The 18,647-nt window shown below is 47.2% G+C and overlaps 1 protein-coding gene across 1 annotated transcript in view; it reads right to left on the bottom strand.

Annotated features, from left to right (window-relative positions):
• Positions 1 to 18,647, bottom strand: part of PHF5A (PHD finger protein 5A) — a 49,215-nt gene that overhangs the window by 10,315 nt on the left and 20,253 nt on the right. Inside the window, exon 3 of the mRNA XM_063940468.1 lies at positions 4,847 to 5,013. Within this exon, the coding sequence (XP_063796538.1) occupies positions 4,847 to 5,013 (167 nt within the window). The remainder of the gene's footprint in view (positions 1 to 4,846; positions 5,014 to 18,647) is intronic.

Genomic DNA, 18,647 nt, shown 5'->3' with positions numbered 1-18,647 from the left:
GGCTGTCTCATGTCAACCACTGTCTTTTATACAGAGCTGACACTGTCACGTAATTCCTTCCAACAGTTCATCCACTCAGGTGTCGACCCCCTAGGGGGTGACATCACTATTACAGGCAATCTGCTCCGTCTCCACATCATTTTTCTCCTCATACATGTCGACACAAACGTACCGACATACAGCACACACACAGGGAATGCTCTGATAGAGGACAGGACCCCACTAGCCCTTTGGGGAGACAGAGGGAGAGTTTGCCAGCACACACCAAAGCGCTATATATATATATATACAGGGATAACCTTATATAAGTGTTTTTCCCCTTATAGCTGCTGTATTGTTAATACTGCGCCTAATTAGTGCCCCCCTCTCTTTTTTAACCCTTTCTGTAGTGTAGTGACTGCAGGGGAGAGCCAGGGGAGCTTCCCTCCAACGGAGCTGTGAGGGAAAATGGCGCCAGTGTGCTGAGGAGATAGGCTCCGCCCCTTTTTCGCGGACTTTTCTCCTGCTTTTTTTATGGATTCTGGCAGGGGTTAAAATTCATCCATATAGCCCTGGGGGCTATATGTGATGTATTTTCGCCAGCCAAGGTGTTTTTATTGCTGCTCAGGGCGCCCCCCCCTAGCGCCCTGCACCCTCAGTGACCGAAGTGTGAAGTGTGCTGAGGAGCAATGGCGCACAGCTGCAGTGCTGTGCGCTACCTTGGTGAAGACAGGATGTCTTCTGCCGCCGATTTTCCGGACCTCTTCTGTCTTCTGGCTCTGTAAGGGGGCCGGCGGCGCGGCTCTGGGACCCATCCATGGCTGGGCCTGTGATCGTCCCTCTGGAGCTAATGTCCAGTAGCCTAAGAAGCCCAATCCACTCTGCACGCAGGTGAGTTCGCTTCTTCTCCCCTTAGTCCCTCGATGCAGTGAGCCTGTTGCCAGCAGGTCTCACTGAAAATAAAAAACCTAAACTAAAACTTTCACTAAGAAGCTCAGGAGAGCCCCTAGTGTGCACCCTTCTCGTTCGGGCACAAAGATCTAACTGAGGCTTGGAGGAGGGTCATAGGGGGAGGAGCCAGTGCACACCAGATAGTCCTAAAGCTTTCTTTAGATGTGCCCAGTCTCCTGCGGAGCCGCTATTCCCCATGGTCCTTACGGAGTCCCCAGCATCCACTTAGGACGTTAGAGAAAAATTGTACAGTTGTATAATATTTCATAGAAACAATGTTCTTTTATACAATGCACCAATAAAACAATACTTAATAGTGTGATTCTTTCATAAAACCCAACGCGTTTCGTCCACTCGGGACTTCATCAGGGGTATGAGTCGTAGTTGTTGGAATGCATGGCGGAAGTGAGATCATCACACAGGTGTATTACCTTAAATACAGGTTATAAACAGATTATATGGTATTTCTTGGTTTATCACATGATTATACCTCCTTTGCCCGTTGACCATTATACATACTAATATATATTAAAAAGAGAATTCCATTACCACCTATATAAATTACAATATTATAAAAATATAATTAGACCTATCAACAGGGAGGAGGAAGTGATGTAACACCCTTGTAGGTATAAATAGGCTACACTAGCACCTCCTAGTTCACTTGATATCCAGGAGATGAGGCAGCCACACACATCTAGAAATCTTCATTGTAAATTGTGATGTAAGGTCTTTGATTAATGGGATTTTTTGTAGACTGCATTTAGCATTGATATTCCCTATATATTTAATTTTTAGTTGGATATTATATTTATCTCACCGGATATTGCATAGAGGATCTACCCCTTTTGTTGCGTTTTATTCTATTGCAAGTGCACGATTTAAAGTAAGTGTTTTTGTTTCAGTAACTTGGATCCTAATGGGTAGTGTCCGTATTAATTCTAAATTATAATCCATTAGATTGGCCTTCTTAGCCATATGTTGATTTATAAAGACATCTCACGGGGGATTGCGAACATCTGATGGTACTTTATTCCCAGATACCTATTGTGAGTATAGGTCTAATAACTTGAGATGAAACTGGGGGTTGAATCTACTATTGTATATAGTTACTATCTATTCTCCTCTAGAATTATCCACAATAAATTGCACCACACCATTGCGAACGAATATTCGACCCTCAATGTGGGGGACTTCCTTAAATCATTCTTGAAGTAAGTAGTTAATCTCACCAATCATTCCTGATAATAAATGAGTTAATCTAGATCTTAATCAAGTCTGATAAATTTGAATTCATTTAACCATGTAAATACATGGAATTAGAGAACTATTGATGTTTATTTATTGATTCAATCTAGTATTGGCTATTGGATATATAAAAATCTTTTTTCAATGTCCTATGAAAGTTATATGTAATAATAAAAATTGTTATAGCCCATTATTGATCATGAATAGGACATTTGTTATCATGATATAAAGTTGATGTTTTTCTTGTTCTTCCTCTTTTCCTCCATCGATAAACCATCTATGACTCATACCCCTGATGAAGTCCCGAGTGGACGAAACGCGTTGGGTTTTATGAAATAATCACACTATTAAGTATTGTTTTATTGGTGCATTGTATAAACAAACATTGTTTCTATGAAATATTATACAACTGTACAATTTTTAACTTTGTTTTATTAAATGTGTTTCATGGGATTTTGCTGGTTAAGAATTTTACTGTAAATACATTATTGGTGTGCGCCCTCTGAATATTGTGTGTGTGTGTATGTGTATGTGTGTGTGTGTGTGTGTGTGTGTGTGTATGTATACACGTATACACACACACACACACACACATACATGGTCCGAGAACGGATGTATACATCAGAATACTTGTACAATATATTCTGGTACAGGTACACTTGTTCTTAACTAACGCCGTCTTAATAACGACATGTAGAATACTTAAGTGTCTGTAAAATCACAGCGCTGATGTACAGGCGTATTTACAGAGGAGACCTTGCCCTGCAGTCCCGGAGACCAGTCGCAGCTAATCATAGAAGATGGCGCCCAGCGTCTCAGTCAGGGAGTGAGGGAGAGTGTGGGGCAGCCCCAGGGCGGGAACACCAGCAGTAGATGGCGCCAGGAGCTGGGGGAGGGGCTACAGGTCAAGCGCCTTCTCCCCTATGCTGGTCCTCACCACCTGGTACTACAGAGTCTTAATAAAGTGGGCATTAGTACACCCGACCTGTACTCCTATGCCCTGGTGGATATTGTGGGGTCCCTGCTCTGTTACAGTGACCACGCCAGAGTCGCAGTCCGTCTCCTTGGACTGCGACCGGAATGCGATTTAACAGTGGGTCCCGCCTGGGGGACCCTCTTACCTCCTCCCTTCAGTAGCAGCCACGCGAACCAGGAGAGTGTCTGCGACACTGTGCCTAGAGCCGAAGCGTCTCTCCGCAAGTACCCAGGAACAGAACCAGCGGGAGTATGTGACGCCGCCGCAGCACAGAATGTCACCCTGATATGTAAGTGCTGCGGCCCTTAAAGTCTTCTAAAAGCTTTTTCAGGGCTACCCCCCCTGTTAAGTGACCTGCATCTGCAGGCACCAACTCGAAACTGAGCTCACAGTGCCTGGAGGCGGGGTTATAGAGGAGGCCCCAATGCATCCTAGGACAGTCTAAAGCAGGCATGTCCAAACTGCAGCACTCCTGCTGTTGTGAAACTACATATCCCAGCATGCACTGACACAGTTTTGCTGTCAGAGAATGCTAAAGCGGTATCAGGGCATGCTGGGATGTGTAGTTTCTAAACAGCTGGAGGGCCGCAGTTTGCACATGCCTGGTCTAAAGCTTTAGTCTGTTGGTGCCTGGATTAAGATCCATTTCTACACCCCGATGTTTCCCTGTGGAAACCAATGTACCCCGCTGGAGAAAGAGTATGTAACAAGATTTTCCACTATTTTATTATATACACACACCGTTCAACTTATGATAAAACGTACCCTTAAACTGTCCCTACTATCATATGGTATAAACGCACTCTGCTACCGAGGGTTCCACCACCACTTTTTGCAGGAAAGAAAATGGTCAACCACATAACCAGGCCAAATTCAATCAGTACAAGAAAGCTGTGCAATCGGGAGTTATTGCTTAACTTTCCTAATCCTTGTTACTGGAATCACTGGCCTCTAAATACGGAGCTATGAGAACTCAGAACACGATGATGTCTCTGTCTGAAGAAGTTTCCATAAAGACCTGAACCTGGCAGGATTACTCAGTAAATCAGAGGCCCTTGCCTCAGACTGGGTCAGCTGAATCCTTGCTAAATATGAACGTACCCCCCATGCCGGTACAACCGTTTCTCCAACCCTGACAATAACAGTGCAGCAAGGGCCTAATTCAGAGATGTACGCTAATGCTGCCGGGGCTACATATGTGTAAGCAGCGACTGTGGAAAAATATGCAAATGCCATAGCCCCCCCTGGAATAGTATTCAGACGCACACCGACGACTTTGCGAGTCATGGCCACAGGAAGATGTGGGAGCAACTGCAACAAAGTACAGGTTTGTAATCACAAGCTGGGATATGCCAGAAATCGGTCCTGGCAGGTGTGCGTTTTTTGCTGCTGCACCCCTTAACTGCTCCCAAACAGACCCTCACTGTTAATCACTTTACTTTCTGCATCCGCAGTCTGGTGTGTTTCATCAATGGATTGCGCATATACCAGAGGTCAGCTGTTTGAAGTACAGATACATTACAATAGGCCCACCCCCTTATCACATGATGACTGCATCAGAAAATAGCATGCAGAAATAGCTGGGGATATGAGCAAGTTATTTGAAAAGTGAGAATTGTTCCAAAATAACCACATATAATCGTGAGATTCATTTCCTTCACTACATGGATACATTTTACTTGGTTTGCTCACATCTTTCTCTTGAATGGTGCACTCCTTGCAGTAGTAAGCATCGGATACTCCTGGGCCCCCACAGATCACACAACGTCCCTGGTAAGACCCATAGTTGCACTCATCGCAGATCCGCACCAGAGTACAGGGGCGCACGTAGGAGTCACAAATTACACACTTCCCGTCACCTACAAAGGACAGAGGACAAATATTTCATTTTCGCAGGCAACTCTTACAATGGACATGACTAACAAAAGACTATAAAAGGGGGTGTTTTTTGGGGGGTTTAACAACACAGAACTAAATGTGCTGGGGAATACTTACTACTGTTCTAGGTCAGAGCATTTTTATACGTAATCTGTGACTTTATAATGATTGGTTTTGTAGGGATGCGGTTAGGATCCCAACAGTCAGAATATCAACAGCAGAATCCCAACTGATCCCACAAGTAACCGAGGTTAGGGCTATGATTAGGGTTAAAATACTTCCCGGGATCAGTCATGGATGCCGCTGTGGACATCCTGACTGTCAGGATTTCAAACCGAACCCCCCTTGCAATACGAATACTATTACTAGATGCCTAATAAGCTATAAGCAACTTTGGATGCAGCTACGATGCGAGTAAGATTCTACATTCAGACCAAAATATGAATGTCAGAGAATCACTACCCATGTTGGAGGGTCTAAGAATGGGTGTAGGCAGATACATCTGTAAGTGTGTTTATATATCCTATAATTATATAAGTCAAACATTCACAAGCTATTACATAAAATGGGCCTTTAATAGAAAGGTGGTAAGGAACAGGCCTTTCTTTAAATAATCCAAACAATTTGCAAGATGTGATCAATGATATACTGCAGAGAGGTGTCAAAGTCTAGTGGTCAGACGAGATTGAAATGAAACTTTTTACACCTGAACACTACACATTGGAGAGATTCAATTATCTGTTTGAACCCCGCTCGCTAACCCCCAGAGGCAGGATAATCCCTCGCAGCCCCAGGAGCTGCATGGAAAAATTCACATTAAATGCACCACTCTGCATTTAACATGCGGGGAAATCCATTTGATTGCAAATTGTCACATTAACCTAGAACAACATTGAATAATTGAATAGCTTGTGTGTAAAACTGGGAGCTTAACCCTGCACCTAATTGAATTCCCCTGATTATGCATGGCATAGATCAGAAACACTGCACGAGCCAAATAACACCTTGTCCGCTCTAAAAATATGCTTATGGTAGCATGTTATAGACACAGTTTTATGTGCCAGGGACAGGCAATATTTTAAAATCAATGTACTGTACTCATAACAGACAAATCACGGATAAAAACCCTGCTACTCTACACCAACTTTGGAAATTTGATTATGAACACAATCCAAAACCCAATGCAAGAGCAACATTGAGGTACGGTAGCGTAAAATGAAGAAAATAAATCTACATGAGTGTCAGAGCTTGAATCCTAGGGGTATATTTAGGTTTTCACTGACAATTTTAACATGCATGTTTAAAGTAACTCAATGTATGGTTTTTAAAAAAATAAGAATTTACTCACCGGTAATTCTATTTCTTGTAGTCCGTAGTGGATGCTGGGAACTCCGTAAGGACCATGGGGAATAGACGGCTCCGCAGTAGACTGGGCACATCTAAAGAAAGATTTATGACTACCTGGTGTGCACTGGCTCCTCCCCCTATGACCCTCCTCCAAGCCTCAGTTAGGACACTGTGCCCGGAAGAGCTGACACAATAAGGAAGGATTTTGAATCCCGGGTAAGACTCATACCAGCCACACCAATCACACGTATAACTCGTGATAGGAACCCCGGTTAACAGTATGATAACAAAAGGAGCCTCTGAACAGAAGGCTCGCAATAATAACCCGATTTGTGTAACAATAACTATTTACAAGTATTGCAGACAATCCGCACTTGGGATGGGCGCCCAGCATCCACTACGGACTACGAGAAATAGAATTACCGGTGAGTAAATTCTTATTTTCTCTGACGTTCTAGTGGATGCTGGGAACTCCGTAAGGACCATGGGGATTATACCAAAGCTCCCAAACGGGCGGGAGAGTGCGGACGACTCTGCAACACCGAATGAGAGAACTCCAGGTCCTCCTCAGCCAGGGTATCAAATTTGTAGAATTTTGCAAACGTGTTTGCCCCTGACCAAGTAGCAGCTCGGCAAAGTTGTAAAGCCGAGACCCCTCGGGCAGCCGCCCAAGATGAGCCCACCTTCCTTGTGGAATGGGCTTTTACAGATTTAGGCTGCAGTAGTCCCACCGCAGAATGCGCCAGCTGAATAGTGCTACAAATCCAGCGCGCAATAGACTGCTTAGAAGCAGGAGCACCCAGCTTGGTGGGTGCATACAGGATAAACAGCGAGTCAGTTTTTCTGACTCCAGCCGTCCTGGAAACATAAATTTTCAGGGCCCTGACTACGTCCAGCAACTTGGAATCCTCCAAGTCCCTAGTAGCCGCAGGCACCACAATAGGTTGGTTCAAGTGAAAAGCTGAGACCACCTTTGGGAGAAACTGAGGACGCGTCCTCAATTCTGCCCTATCCATATGGAAAATCAGATAAGGGCTTTTACAAGACAAAGCCGCCAATTCTGAAACCCGCCTGGCCGACGCCAGGGCCAACAGCATGACCACTTTCCACGTGAGATATTTTAAATCCACAGTCTTAAGTGGTTCGAACCAATGTGATTTTAGGAATGCCAAAACCACATTGAGATCCCAAGGTGCCACTGGGGGCACAAAAGGAGGCTGAATATGCAGAACTCCTTTGACAAAAGTCTGAACTTCAGGCAGTGAAGCCAGTTCTTTCTGGAAGAAAATCGACAGAGCCGAAATCTGGACCTTTATGGACCCCAATTTGAGGCCCAACGACACCCCTGCTTGCAGGAAGTGACCCAGTTAAAATTCCTCCGTCGGGGCCTTCATGGCCTCACACCAAGCAACATATTTCCACCAAATGCGGTGATAATGTTTTGCGGTGACATCCTTCCTGGCTTTTATCAGGGTAGGGATGACTTCCTCCGGAATACCCTTTTCCTTCAGGATCCGGTGTTCAACCGCTATGCCGTCAAACGCAGCCGCGGTAAGTCTTGGAACAGACAGGGTCCCTGCTGCAGCAGGTCTTGTCTGAGCGGCAGAGGCCAAGGGTCCTCTGCAAGCATCTCTTGTAGTTCCGGGTACCAAGCTCTTCTTGGCCAATCCGGAACCACGAGTATGGTTTTCACTCCTTGCCTTCTTATTATTCTCAGTACCTTTGGTATGAGAGGTAGAGGAGGAAACACATAAACCGACTGGTACACCCATGGTGTCACTAGAGCGTCCACCGCTATCGCCTGAGGGTCTCTTGACCGGGCGCAATATCTTTTCAACTTCTTGTTGAGGCGGGACGCCATCATGTCTACCTGTGGTTTTTCCCACCGGTTGACCAGCATTTGGAAGACTTCTGGATGAAGTCCCCATTCTCCCGGGTGGAGGTCGTGCCTGCTGAGGAAGTCTGCTTCCCAGTTGTCCACTCCCAGAATGAACACTGCTGTCAGTGCTAACACATGATTCTCTGCCCATCTGAGAATCCTTGTGGCTTCTGCCATAGCCATCCTGCTTCTCGTGCCGCCCTGTCTGTTTACATGGGCGACCGCCGTGATGTTGTCTGACTGGATCAGTGCCGGCTGGTTTTGAAGCAGGGGTCTTGCCTGGCTTAGGGCATTGTAAATGGCCCTTAGCTCCAGGATATTTATGTGAAGAGAAATCTCCTGATTTGACCACAGTCCTTGGAAATTTCTTCCCTTTGTGACTGCCCCCCAGCCCCGAAGGCTGGCATCCGTGGTCACCAGGACCCAGTCCTGTATTCCGAATCTGCGGCCCTCTAGTAGATGAGCCCTCTGCAGCCACCACAGCAGCGACACCCTGGTTCTGGACGATAGGGTTATCCGCTGTTGCATCTGGAGATGGGACCCAGACCATTTGTCCAACAGGTCCCACTGAAACGTCCTTGCGTGGAACCTTTCCGAATGGAATTGCTTCGTATGAAGCTACCATTTTTCCCAGGACTCGTGTGCATTGATGTACCGACACTTTTCCTGGTTTTAGGATGTCTCTGATGGGGACATGCAGGTACGCATCCTTGATGTCCAGGGATACCATGTAATCCCCCTCCTCCAGGCTCGCAATAACCGCCCTGAGCGATTCCATCTTGAACTTGAACCTTTTGATATAAGTGTTCAAATCTTTTAAATTTAAGATGGGTCTCACCGAACCGTCTGGTTTCGGTACCACAAACATTGTGGAGTAGTAACCCTTTCCTTGCTGAAGGAGGGGTACCTTGACAATCACTTTCTGTGAATACAGTTTTTGAATAGCCACCAACACTGCTTCCCTGGCAGAGGGAGTTGCCGGCAAGGCAGATTTTAGGAAACGGCGGGGGGGGGGGGGGGGGGGGGGGGAAGACGTCTCGAATTCCAGCCTGTACCCCTGAGATACTACTTGAAGGATCCAGGGATCCACCTGTGAGAGAGCCCACTGTGTGCTGAAAAACCTGAGACGTGCCCCCACCGTTCCCGGTTCCGCCTGAGCAGCCCCAGCGTCATGCTGTGGACTTACCGGACGCAGGGGAGGACTTCTGCTCCTGGGAACTAGCTGTGTGCTGCAGCTTTTTCCCCCTTCCTCTGCCCCTCGGCAGAAAGGATGAGCCTCTAGCCCGCTTATTTTTCTGGGGCCGAAAGGACTGTACCTGATAATACGGTGCTTTCTTTTGCTGTGGGGTAGCCTGTGGCAAAAAAGTCGATTTCCCAGCAGTAGCTGTGGAAACGAGGTCTGAAAGACCTTCCCCAAAAAGTTCCACCCCTTTATAGGGTAAAACTTCCATGTGCCGCTTGGAGTCGGCATCACCTGACCATTGCCTAGTCCATTACCCCCGTCTGGCGGCAATGGACATAGCGCTTATTTTTGATGCCAGCCGGCAGATATCCCTCTGTGCATCACGCATGTATAAGACCGCGTCTTTTATATGGTCAATCGTCAGCAAAATATTGTCCCTATCCATGGTATCAATGTTTTCCGACAGGGAGTCTGACCACGCAGCTGCAGCACTGCACATCCAAGCTGATGCAATAGCGGGTCTCAATATAATGCCAGTGTGTGTGTGTATATAGCTTTTAGGGTACTTTCCTGCTTTCTATCAGCAGGTTCTTTTAGGGCGGCCGTATCCGGAGATGGTAGTGCCACCTTCTTTGATAAGCGTGTCAGCGCTTTATCTACCCTAGGGGGTGTTTCCCAGCGTGACCTATCCTCTGGCGGGAAAGGGTACGCAGCCATTAACCGTTTAGAAATGATCAATTTCTTATCTGGGGAAGACCACGCTTCCTCACACACCTCATTTAATTCCTCAGATGCAGGAAAAACTACTGGTAGTTTTTTCTCACCAAACATAATACCCTTTTTTGTGGTACCAGGGGTATCATCAGAAATGTGTAAAACATTTTTCATTGACTCAATCATGTAACGGGTGGATCTATTGGAGGGTACACTCGTCTCATCATCGTCGACACTGGAGTCGGTATCCGTGTCGACATCTGTATCTGTCATCTGAGGTAGCGGGCGTTTTATAGCCCCTGATGACATTTGAGGCGCTTGGACAGGCACAAGCCGAGTAGCCGGCTGTCCTATGTCGTCAAACCTTTTATGTAAGGAGCTGACACTGTCACGTAATTCCTTCCATAAGTCCATCCACACTGGTGTCGACCCCGCAGGGGGTGACATCACATTCACAGGCATTTGCTCCGCCTCCACATCATTATCCTCATCATACATGTCGACACAGCAGTACCGACAACCAGCAGACACACAGGGAATGCTCTTACAGAGGACAGGACCCCACAAAGCCCTTTGGGGAGACAGAGGGAGAGTATGCCAGCACACACCAGGGCGCTATATAACACAGGGATATCACCTATACAGAGTGTTTCCCTTATAGCTGCCTATATAATATATATACTGCGCCTAAATTGTGCCCCCCCTCTCTGTTTTACCCTTTCTGTAGTGCAGGACTGCAGGGGAGAGCCAGGGAGCTTCCTTCCAGCGGAGCTGTGAGGGAAAAATGGCGCCAGTGTGCTGAGGGAGATGGCTCCGCCCCTTTTTCGGCTGGCTTTCTCCCGCTATTTTATCGTTTCTGGCAGGGGTTAATATACACCTATATAGCCCCTGAGGCTATATATGGTGTTAGTTTTGCCAGCCAAGGTGTTACTATTGCTGCTCAGGGCGCCCCCCCCCCCAGCGCCCTGCACCCATCAGTGACCGGAGTGTGTGGTGTGCATGAGGAGCAATGGCGCACAGCTGCAGTGCTGTGCGCTACCTTGGAGAAGACAGAAGTCTTCAGCCGACGATTTTCCGGACCACCTTCTTGCTTCTGGCTCTGTAAGGGGGACGGCGGCGCGGCACCGGGAACGGACGACGAGGTCGGGTCCTGTGTTCGATCCCTCTGGAGCTAATGGTATCCAGTAGCCTAAGAAGCCCAAGCTACCACCAGTTAGGTAGGTTCGCTTCTTCTCCCCTTAGTCCCTCGCTGCAGTGAGCCTGTTGCCAGCAGGTCTCACTGTAAAATAAAAAACCTAAACTATACTTTCTTCTAGGAGCTCAGGAGAGCCCCTAGTGTGCATCCAGCTCAGCCGTGCACAGAAATCTAACTGAGGCTTGGAGGAGGGTCATAGGGGGAGGAGCCAGTGCACACCAGATAGTCCTAAATCTTTCTTTAGATGTGCCCAGTCTCCTGCGGAGCCGTCTATTCCCCATGGTCCTTACGGAGTTCCCAGCATCCACTAGGACGTCAGAGAAAATTAAATAAATAAATAAATAAATAAATAAATAGAAAACCAATTATTTGGGGGAACACACACTTTGGTATCTTTACCCCCGGGACTTCAGTCAATTTAGAATCTATACTAAACTAACCTGGTCTAAGTTAAAAAGGTTTGCAAAGCCAATGGGCAAATATTGCTTTCTCTTGGTGTTCAACGTTAGCAGACAACGAAGAAGAGACACTAATAGCTGCCAGAGTTGGGGTTTGTAAGTACTGGAGAAGGAATACTTAAATATTTCACTTTTACCATTACTTGGTTTAATAGGTTTATAGTTAGCACATACACATATTTTAGATATTTATAATGTGCCTTTCTTCTATTGGTTCATGTCTTGCATGATATATTAATTTACCTGTTTTCATGTGGATTCAATAAACCTGTGTCTTTTACCAACATGTGCACACAATTATATGTAGTATCAGACATGAATTCATATATTATGTTCAAGGATAGCCAGGGCACTTGGGGTTAGATTTATGAAGCGGTGACTTCATTCTCAGGCAGGTTTCACCAGGAAATTTAAAGTGGAAATATTAAGTGCAAAACACAGCACACTGCACATATTGCTGCAGCTTTTACATTTCCAGGTCAAATTCATCAAAACACAACAGCTTGCAAAACCTGCGGCTTCATAAATTTAGTTCTTTACATTTTTCATCTAGTATTCATTCATGTTGGCTCTCAGAACATGCTCATACAATTATATTTCATTAAGTGCCACGCAGTGGTAAGAATAAGCATTGCCTTATTACAAAATAAGATGTTCAACATCATTTTTCATTTCAGCATTATGGTAGAAACACTGAGCAATGTAACTATAAATAAGCAAATAGAAATATGACTTATAGGCCTCAAAAATAATTCTAAAAGTATTTCCTGTAACTATTAGAATGCGTTTATGAATCTGGAGTGAGGTCAAATGGAATTTCTCTTACGTCCCAGAGGATACTGGGGTCCATTTAGTACCATGGGGGTATAGACGGGTCCACTAGAAGCCATGTGCACTTTAAGAATTTGATAGTGTGGGCTGGCTCCTCCCTCTATGCCCCTCCTACCAGACTCAGTTTAGAAAATGTGCCCGGAGGAGCCGGTCACGCTGAAAAAAGCTCCTGAAGAGTTTTCTGCATTTATTTTTTATGTTTGTTATTTTCAGGCAGGGCTGGTTGACACCAGCCTGCCTGCTTCGTGGGACTTAGTGGGGAGTGAACGGCCCAACCTCTTGAAGGGTTAATGGTCCCGTTCTCCACTGACAGGACACTGAGCTCCTGAGGGAACTATTTGCAAGCCCCACCACAGTGAGCGTACATTCCCGCAGCACGCCACCACCCCTAACAGAAGAATGAAGAGTGGAGAGTATTGAGCCGGCGTCCCGGTAACCGGGGCGCTGCCCATTATGGCAGCATGAAGGTACGGAGACGCACGGCTTCTAAGCAGGGCGGAATGAGTCTCCAGACACAGTACACAGCTGCGTCTCAGTACACTGAACACAGTACCCAAACTGGCAAACACAGACTTAAAACGATTCAGCTCCATTTTAAAGCACACAAATTACCTCACCCAGAAAAAAAAAAAAAAAAAAAAAAAAGGGGAAGACCGCGCGCTATTGAAGGGGCGGGGCTTCACTATGAGAGAATCCAGCAGTTCACCAGCGCCATTTTCCCTCTGCAGTGGACACAGATGCTGACTGACAGGGACGCGCAGCTCCTCCGGTGTGACTCCAAATTACCTCAGCGGTACCAGGGGGTAACAGCAGAGGGGAAGCGACTATTCGTGTACCAAGTCCCCTATCAGGGTAGTCTGCGACCCGGCTAAGCTTGGCATTAGCGGCAAGGGCTGGCTCCAAACAACTGTCTCTCCCTGAAGGGCTCTTTGTGGGTTACTTGTGCTTAACCTTTTCCTGTGTGTGCTGTCACATTTACATTAAGTCAGGCAGAGAGTGTGTTTCTTGTACAGCAGAGTGTTCCTCTTCACCGGGGAATCACTATTGGGTACTCAGGGTTCACTATGGAGGAGTGGTTTTTTCGCACAGCAAGGCTGCGATCGCTTGTGCAGCCCTGCTATGCAATAAAAGTTTTGTGTAGAACAAGACCAAGGTAAGAGTTACTTACCCGGTGCGATCAATCCAGCGTTGCAGGTCCTGGAATTGACGTCAGACATCTGCCCTCCAAACGCCTCGACACGCCTGCGTTTGGATCTCCACGCCCAGTAAACGGTGAGTTGAAGCCCAGTTCTGCCTTACTCCTGGTAATCTTCTTGCGGTCGCCGCTGCGACAGCTTTCTTCATTAGCGGCGTCGCTGCCCGGTGAAAGCCATCAATAGGCAACGAGGCGCCTGCGCAATGCGTCCGCAGTACCGACTCGACCGAGCAGCTGCGAAGAAGCACAGTATGCAATCGGGTCGGAATGACCTCCTCAGTCCCCAAAATAGCGTCTCAATCCCCTCCCATTTGTCCGCAAAAGCGATCTCTGGCCCATATCCTGCAATCTGTCTCTGAAGGGTCAGACTTGGAGGAAGGTGAGGTGGGCTTGGAGGGGTGAAATGCGGCTCTGTCACAGGGAATAGAGGCTCTTATAGAGGCTATCAGAAATGTTCCGCATACTCCTGATAAGGTGTCAGAGGAATGAGAGGAATCTCATTTTAATGTGTAAAAAAAAAAAAATTATAAAATAAATAAATAAAAAGAGGTCCTCTTTTCCTGAGTCAAAGGAATTGAATACCCTGTTTGAAGAACCGTGGGTTAATCCTGATAAGAAATTTCAGATCCCTAAAAAGGTTACTCTCATCTTCTCCCTTTCCTCCGGAGGATAGGGGAAAAAAAAAAAAAATGGGAAAATCCACCGATAGTGGATGCATCAGTCTCTAGGCTGTCCCGAAAAATTGTATTGCCCGTTCCTGATGCAGCCTCCCTGAAAGATACGGCTGATCGTAAAATTGAGACTACACTAATCACTGTACACAGCTGCTGGGGTGGCCCAAAGACCCACTATTGCATGTGCGTGGATCACAAAAGCCATTGCAATATGGTCAGGTAACCCAATTGAGGGGTTAGATTCCTTGTCTAGAGAGGAAGGGGGGGGGGGGAGTTTTACTCCTGCAGCATATACAGGACTCTGCGAACTTTATGGTGGAAGCCACAAAAGAGATATGCGTGCTTAACGCACGCACCACTGCTATGGCAGCGTCGGCACGCAAGGGCTTGTGGCTATGCCAATGGACTGCTGACGCAGACTCCAGGAAAGGCGTGGAACGCCTACCATTCACAGGAGGGGCCTTGTTTGGAGATGAACTAGACAAATGGATCTCCACAGCTACTGCGGGAAAGTCTACGTATCTTCCTTCCGCAGCCCCCCCCCCCCCCCCCAACCAAGAAGACTTATTCAGCTTCTAAGTTACAGTCCTTTTCGGACGGCCAAGTTAAAGGGCAAATCCAGAGGTGCTTCTACATCCTCAAGTGGCGCAAGAGGTAAACCACACAAACCAGCAACTGTAGGTGCTCAAGAACAGAGCTCAGGCTCTGTTTCCTCAAAGACTTCAGCATGAAGGTGGACTGCAATGCCTGGAAGGCTGTCAGGTGGGAGGCCCATCTGCAATTCTTCAGTCAGATCTGGTCACGTTCGTGCCAGGATCCCTGGGTCATAGATCTTATTTCCCAGGGCTACAGACTGGAGTTCAAAAAGCTCCTACCTCAGATTCTTCAAATCGGGCTTGCCAGTTTCACAAGAGGCAAGTACTTTACAGCATACCATCCAAAAACTGGTACAGACTCAGGTCATTGTTTCAGTTCCACCTCATCTGCTCAATAAGGGGGTACTACTCCAACTTGTTTGCAGTACCGAAACCGGACGGTTCGGTAAGACCAATTCTGAACCTCAAGTATTTGAACCCGTACTTACGAGTGTTCAAATTCAAGATGGAGTCTCTGAGACCGGTAATATCAGGTCTGGAGGGGGAATTCCTAGTGTCTCTGGATATCAAGGATGCCTACCTTCACATTCCGATCTGGACATCTCATCAGGCTTATCTACAGTTTGCACTGCAGGACTGTCACTACCAGTTCCAGGCCCTGCCATTTGGTCTCTCCACGGCACCGAGGGTGTTCAACAAGGTGATGGCAGAGATGATGTTTCAGCTCCGCAAAAAGGGAGTGAACATAATTCCGTATCTGGATGATCTACTGATAAAAGCACCGTCCAGGGAAAGGTTGCTGGACAGCATTGGTCTCTCAACCAAACTCCTCCAGGATCACGGGTGGATTCTGAACCTTCCAAAGTCTCACCTAGAGATAACAAGGAGGCTCCCATTCCTGGGAATGATACTGGACATGGAGTTGCAGAAAGTGTTCCTTCCATTGGAGAAGGCATTGGTAATCCAGTCGATGGTTCGGGATGTCCTGAAGCCAACCCGGGTGTCGGTGCATCTGTGCATTCGCCTTCTGGGGAAAATGGTGGCCTCTTAAGAGGTTCTTCAATACAGAAGGTTTCACGCACGACCCTTCCAACTCGATCTGTTGCACAAATGGTCCGGATTGCATCTTCATATGCACCAGAGACTTCATCTGTCGCCAAAAGCCAGGATCTCCCTTCTGTGGTGGCTACAGACTTCTCACCTCGTCGAGGGTCAGAGATTCGGAATTCAGAACTCGATTCTGTTAAACAAAGACGCAAGCCTCAGAGGTTGGAGAGCAGTCACTCAGGGGGTGCAGTTTCAAGGAAGATGGTCAAGTCAGGAAGTCGTCCTTCCAATCAATATTCTGGAACTCAGGGCCATATACAACGCCCTTCTGCAGGCCTCACATCTTCTTCAAGGTCAGGCCATTCAAGTCCAGTCGGACAATGTGTCGGCAGTGACGTACATAAACAGACAGGGCAGAACGAAAAGCAGAGGAGCAATGTCAGAGGTGTCAAGAATTCTCTTGTGGGCAGAAAGAAATGCTGTGGCGTGGTCAGCGGTCTTCATTCCGGGAGTAGACAACTGGGAAGCAGACTTCCTCAGCAGACACGACCTGCACCTGGGGAAGTGGGGCCCTTCACCCGGAAGTGTTCAGCTGCTTGACAAGTCGAAGGGGATATCCACAGATCAACATGATGGCCTCTCGTCTCAACAAGAAGCTCAAGCGGTTTTGTTCCAGGTCGAGAGACCCACAGGCAGTGGCGGTGGACGCCTTTACGGCTCCATGGGTCTATCAGATGGTGTACGTATATCCTCCACTTCCTCTGATCCCAAGAATTCTAAAGAAGATAGAAAGGGTTCAAGCAATAGTCATTGCTCCGGACTGGCCAAGAAGGGTCTGGTACGAAGATCTGTGGCCTCTACCTCTTCACGAGGATCTTCTGAAACAGGGCCCATTCGTATTTCAGGACTTACCGCGGCTACGTTTGACAGCATGGAAGTTGAACGGACAATTCCAGCCAGGAGAGGGACCCCTCACAAGGTTATCCCGACTATGATCCAAGCCAGGAAGGGGGTAACATCTAAGCATTACCATCGTATTTGGAAGAAATCAGTCTCTTGGTGGGAGAGCAGAAATTATTCTGCTGTGGAATTTCACTTGGGACGTTTCCTACTTTTTCTGCAGGCAGGCGTGGATGTGGGCCTGCGTCTGGGCTCCATAAAAGTCCAGATTTCAGCCATGTCCATTTTCTTTCAGAAACAATTGGCTTCTCTCCCTGAGGTCCAGATGTTCTTGAAAGGTGGTCTGCACATCCAACCTCCCTTTGTGCATCCCACGGCACCTTGGGATCTCAATGTGGTGCTGCAGTACCTCCAATCGCACCGGTTTGAACAGATACAGGAGGTGGACGTAAAATATCTTACGTGGAATACCGCCACACTGTTGGCCTTGGCTTCAGCAAGACGTGTCTCGGAGCTGGGGGCTTTGTCTCACAAAAGTCCCTATTTAATTTTCCATGAGGACAGAGCTGAACTCCGAACTAGTCATCAATTTCTTCCTAAAGTGGTGTCCGCACTTCACATCAACCAACCTATTGTGGTTCCGGTTGTCACCGACACCTCTGCTACTTCAAAGTCTTTGGATGTTGTGAGGGCTTTGAAGGTGTATGTAAAGCGAACAGCTCGTCACAGAATATCTGACTCGCTTTTTGTTCTTTATGATCCTAATAAAACGGAGTGTCCTGCTTCAAAGCAGTCCAATGCACGCTGTATCAGGCTTACTATTCAGCATGCTTATTCCACGGCAGGTTTGTTGTATCCAAAATCTGTACAGGCCCCCACTACTAGGTCGGTGGGTTCTTCCTGGGCAGCTGCCCGGGGTGTCCCTGCTTTACATCTCTACCGAGCGGCAACTTGGTCATGTTCGAACACGAGGTCTCGCTTGCTGGAACCGGGTGGACGCTGCCGTGAGCGGCGGCTGTGATGCGGGGACGGTGAGAGGCAGAGAGCCACGGGCAGACGGAGAGCAGCGCTACAGTAGCGGTTATATAGCTGCTGCTGTAGCGCTGCTCTGCCCTGTCTCAGCTCCCGCATCTCAATTCGACTTTTTTTGAAGTCAAATTGAGAATGCATTGAATAGCCCAGGTCGGATCCATTCAGACAAATGAATGTCGGAATGGATCCGACTTCAATTGAATATACCCCACTGTCTGTAAAATGACAATTGTGAGCTGGGCGGACGCTGCTGTGAGCGGTGGCTGTGACACATCCTCCGGCGCTGCTCTCCCCGTCTCTGCTCCCGCATCTCACTTCGACTTTTTTTTAAAGTCGAATTGAGATGGTCGAAAAGGAGGCCAAAACAGTTTGACACAAGCACGCGGATCGGCAGCTATTCCACCGATCCACGTGCTTTTCAACAAGTCGAATTCATCGACTTGTCGAATAATTTGGGGTTAGATTGAGTAGGTTGGAACCCCTTCTGACCTAAAAAATAAAATAAAATAGGAATTTTAATTCCTACCGGTAAATCCTTTTCTCTTAGTCCGTAGAGGATGCTGG

This window comes from Pseudophryne corroboree, chromosome 9, assembly GCF_028390025.1.
Source record: "Pseudophryne corroboree isolate aPseCor3 chromosome 9, aPseCor3.hap2, whole genome shotgun sequence".
NCBI lineage: Eukaryota > Metazoa > Chordata > Amphibia > Anura > Myobatrachidae > Pseudophryne > Pseudophryne corroboree.
Note: the sequence above shows the minus strand (reverse complement) of the source record. Positions and strands in the feature narration are given on the sequence as shown.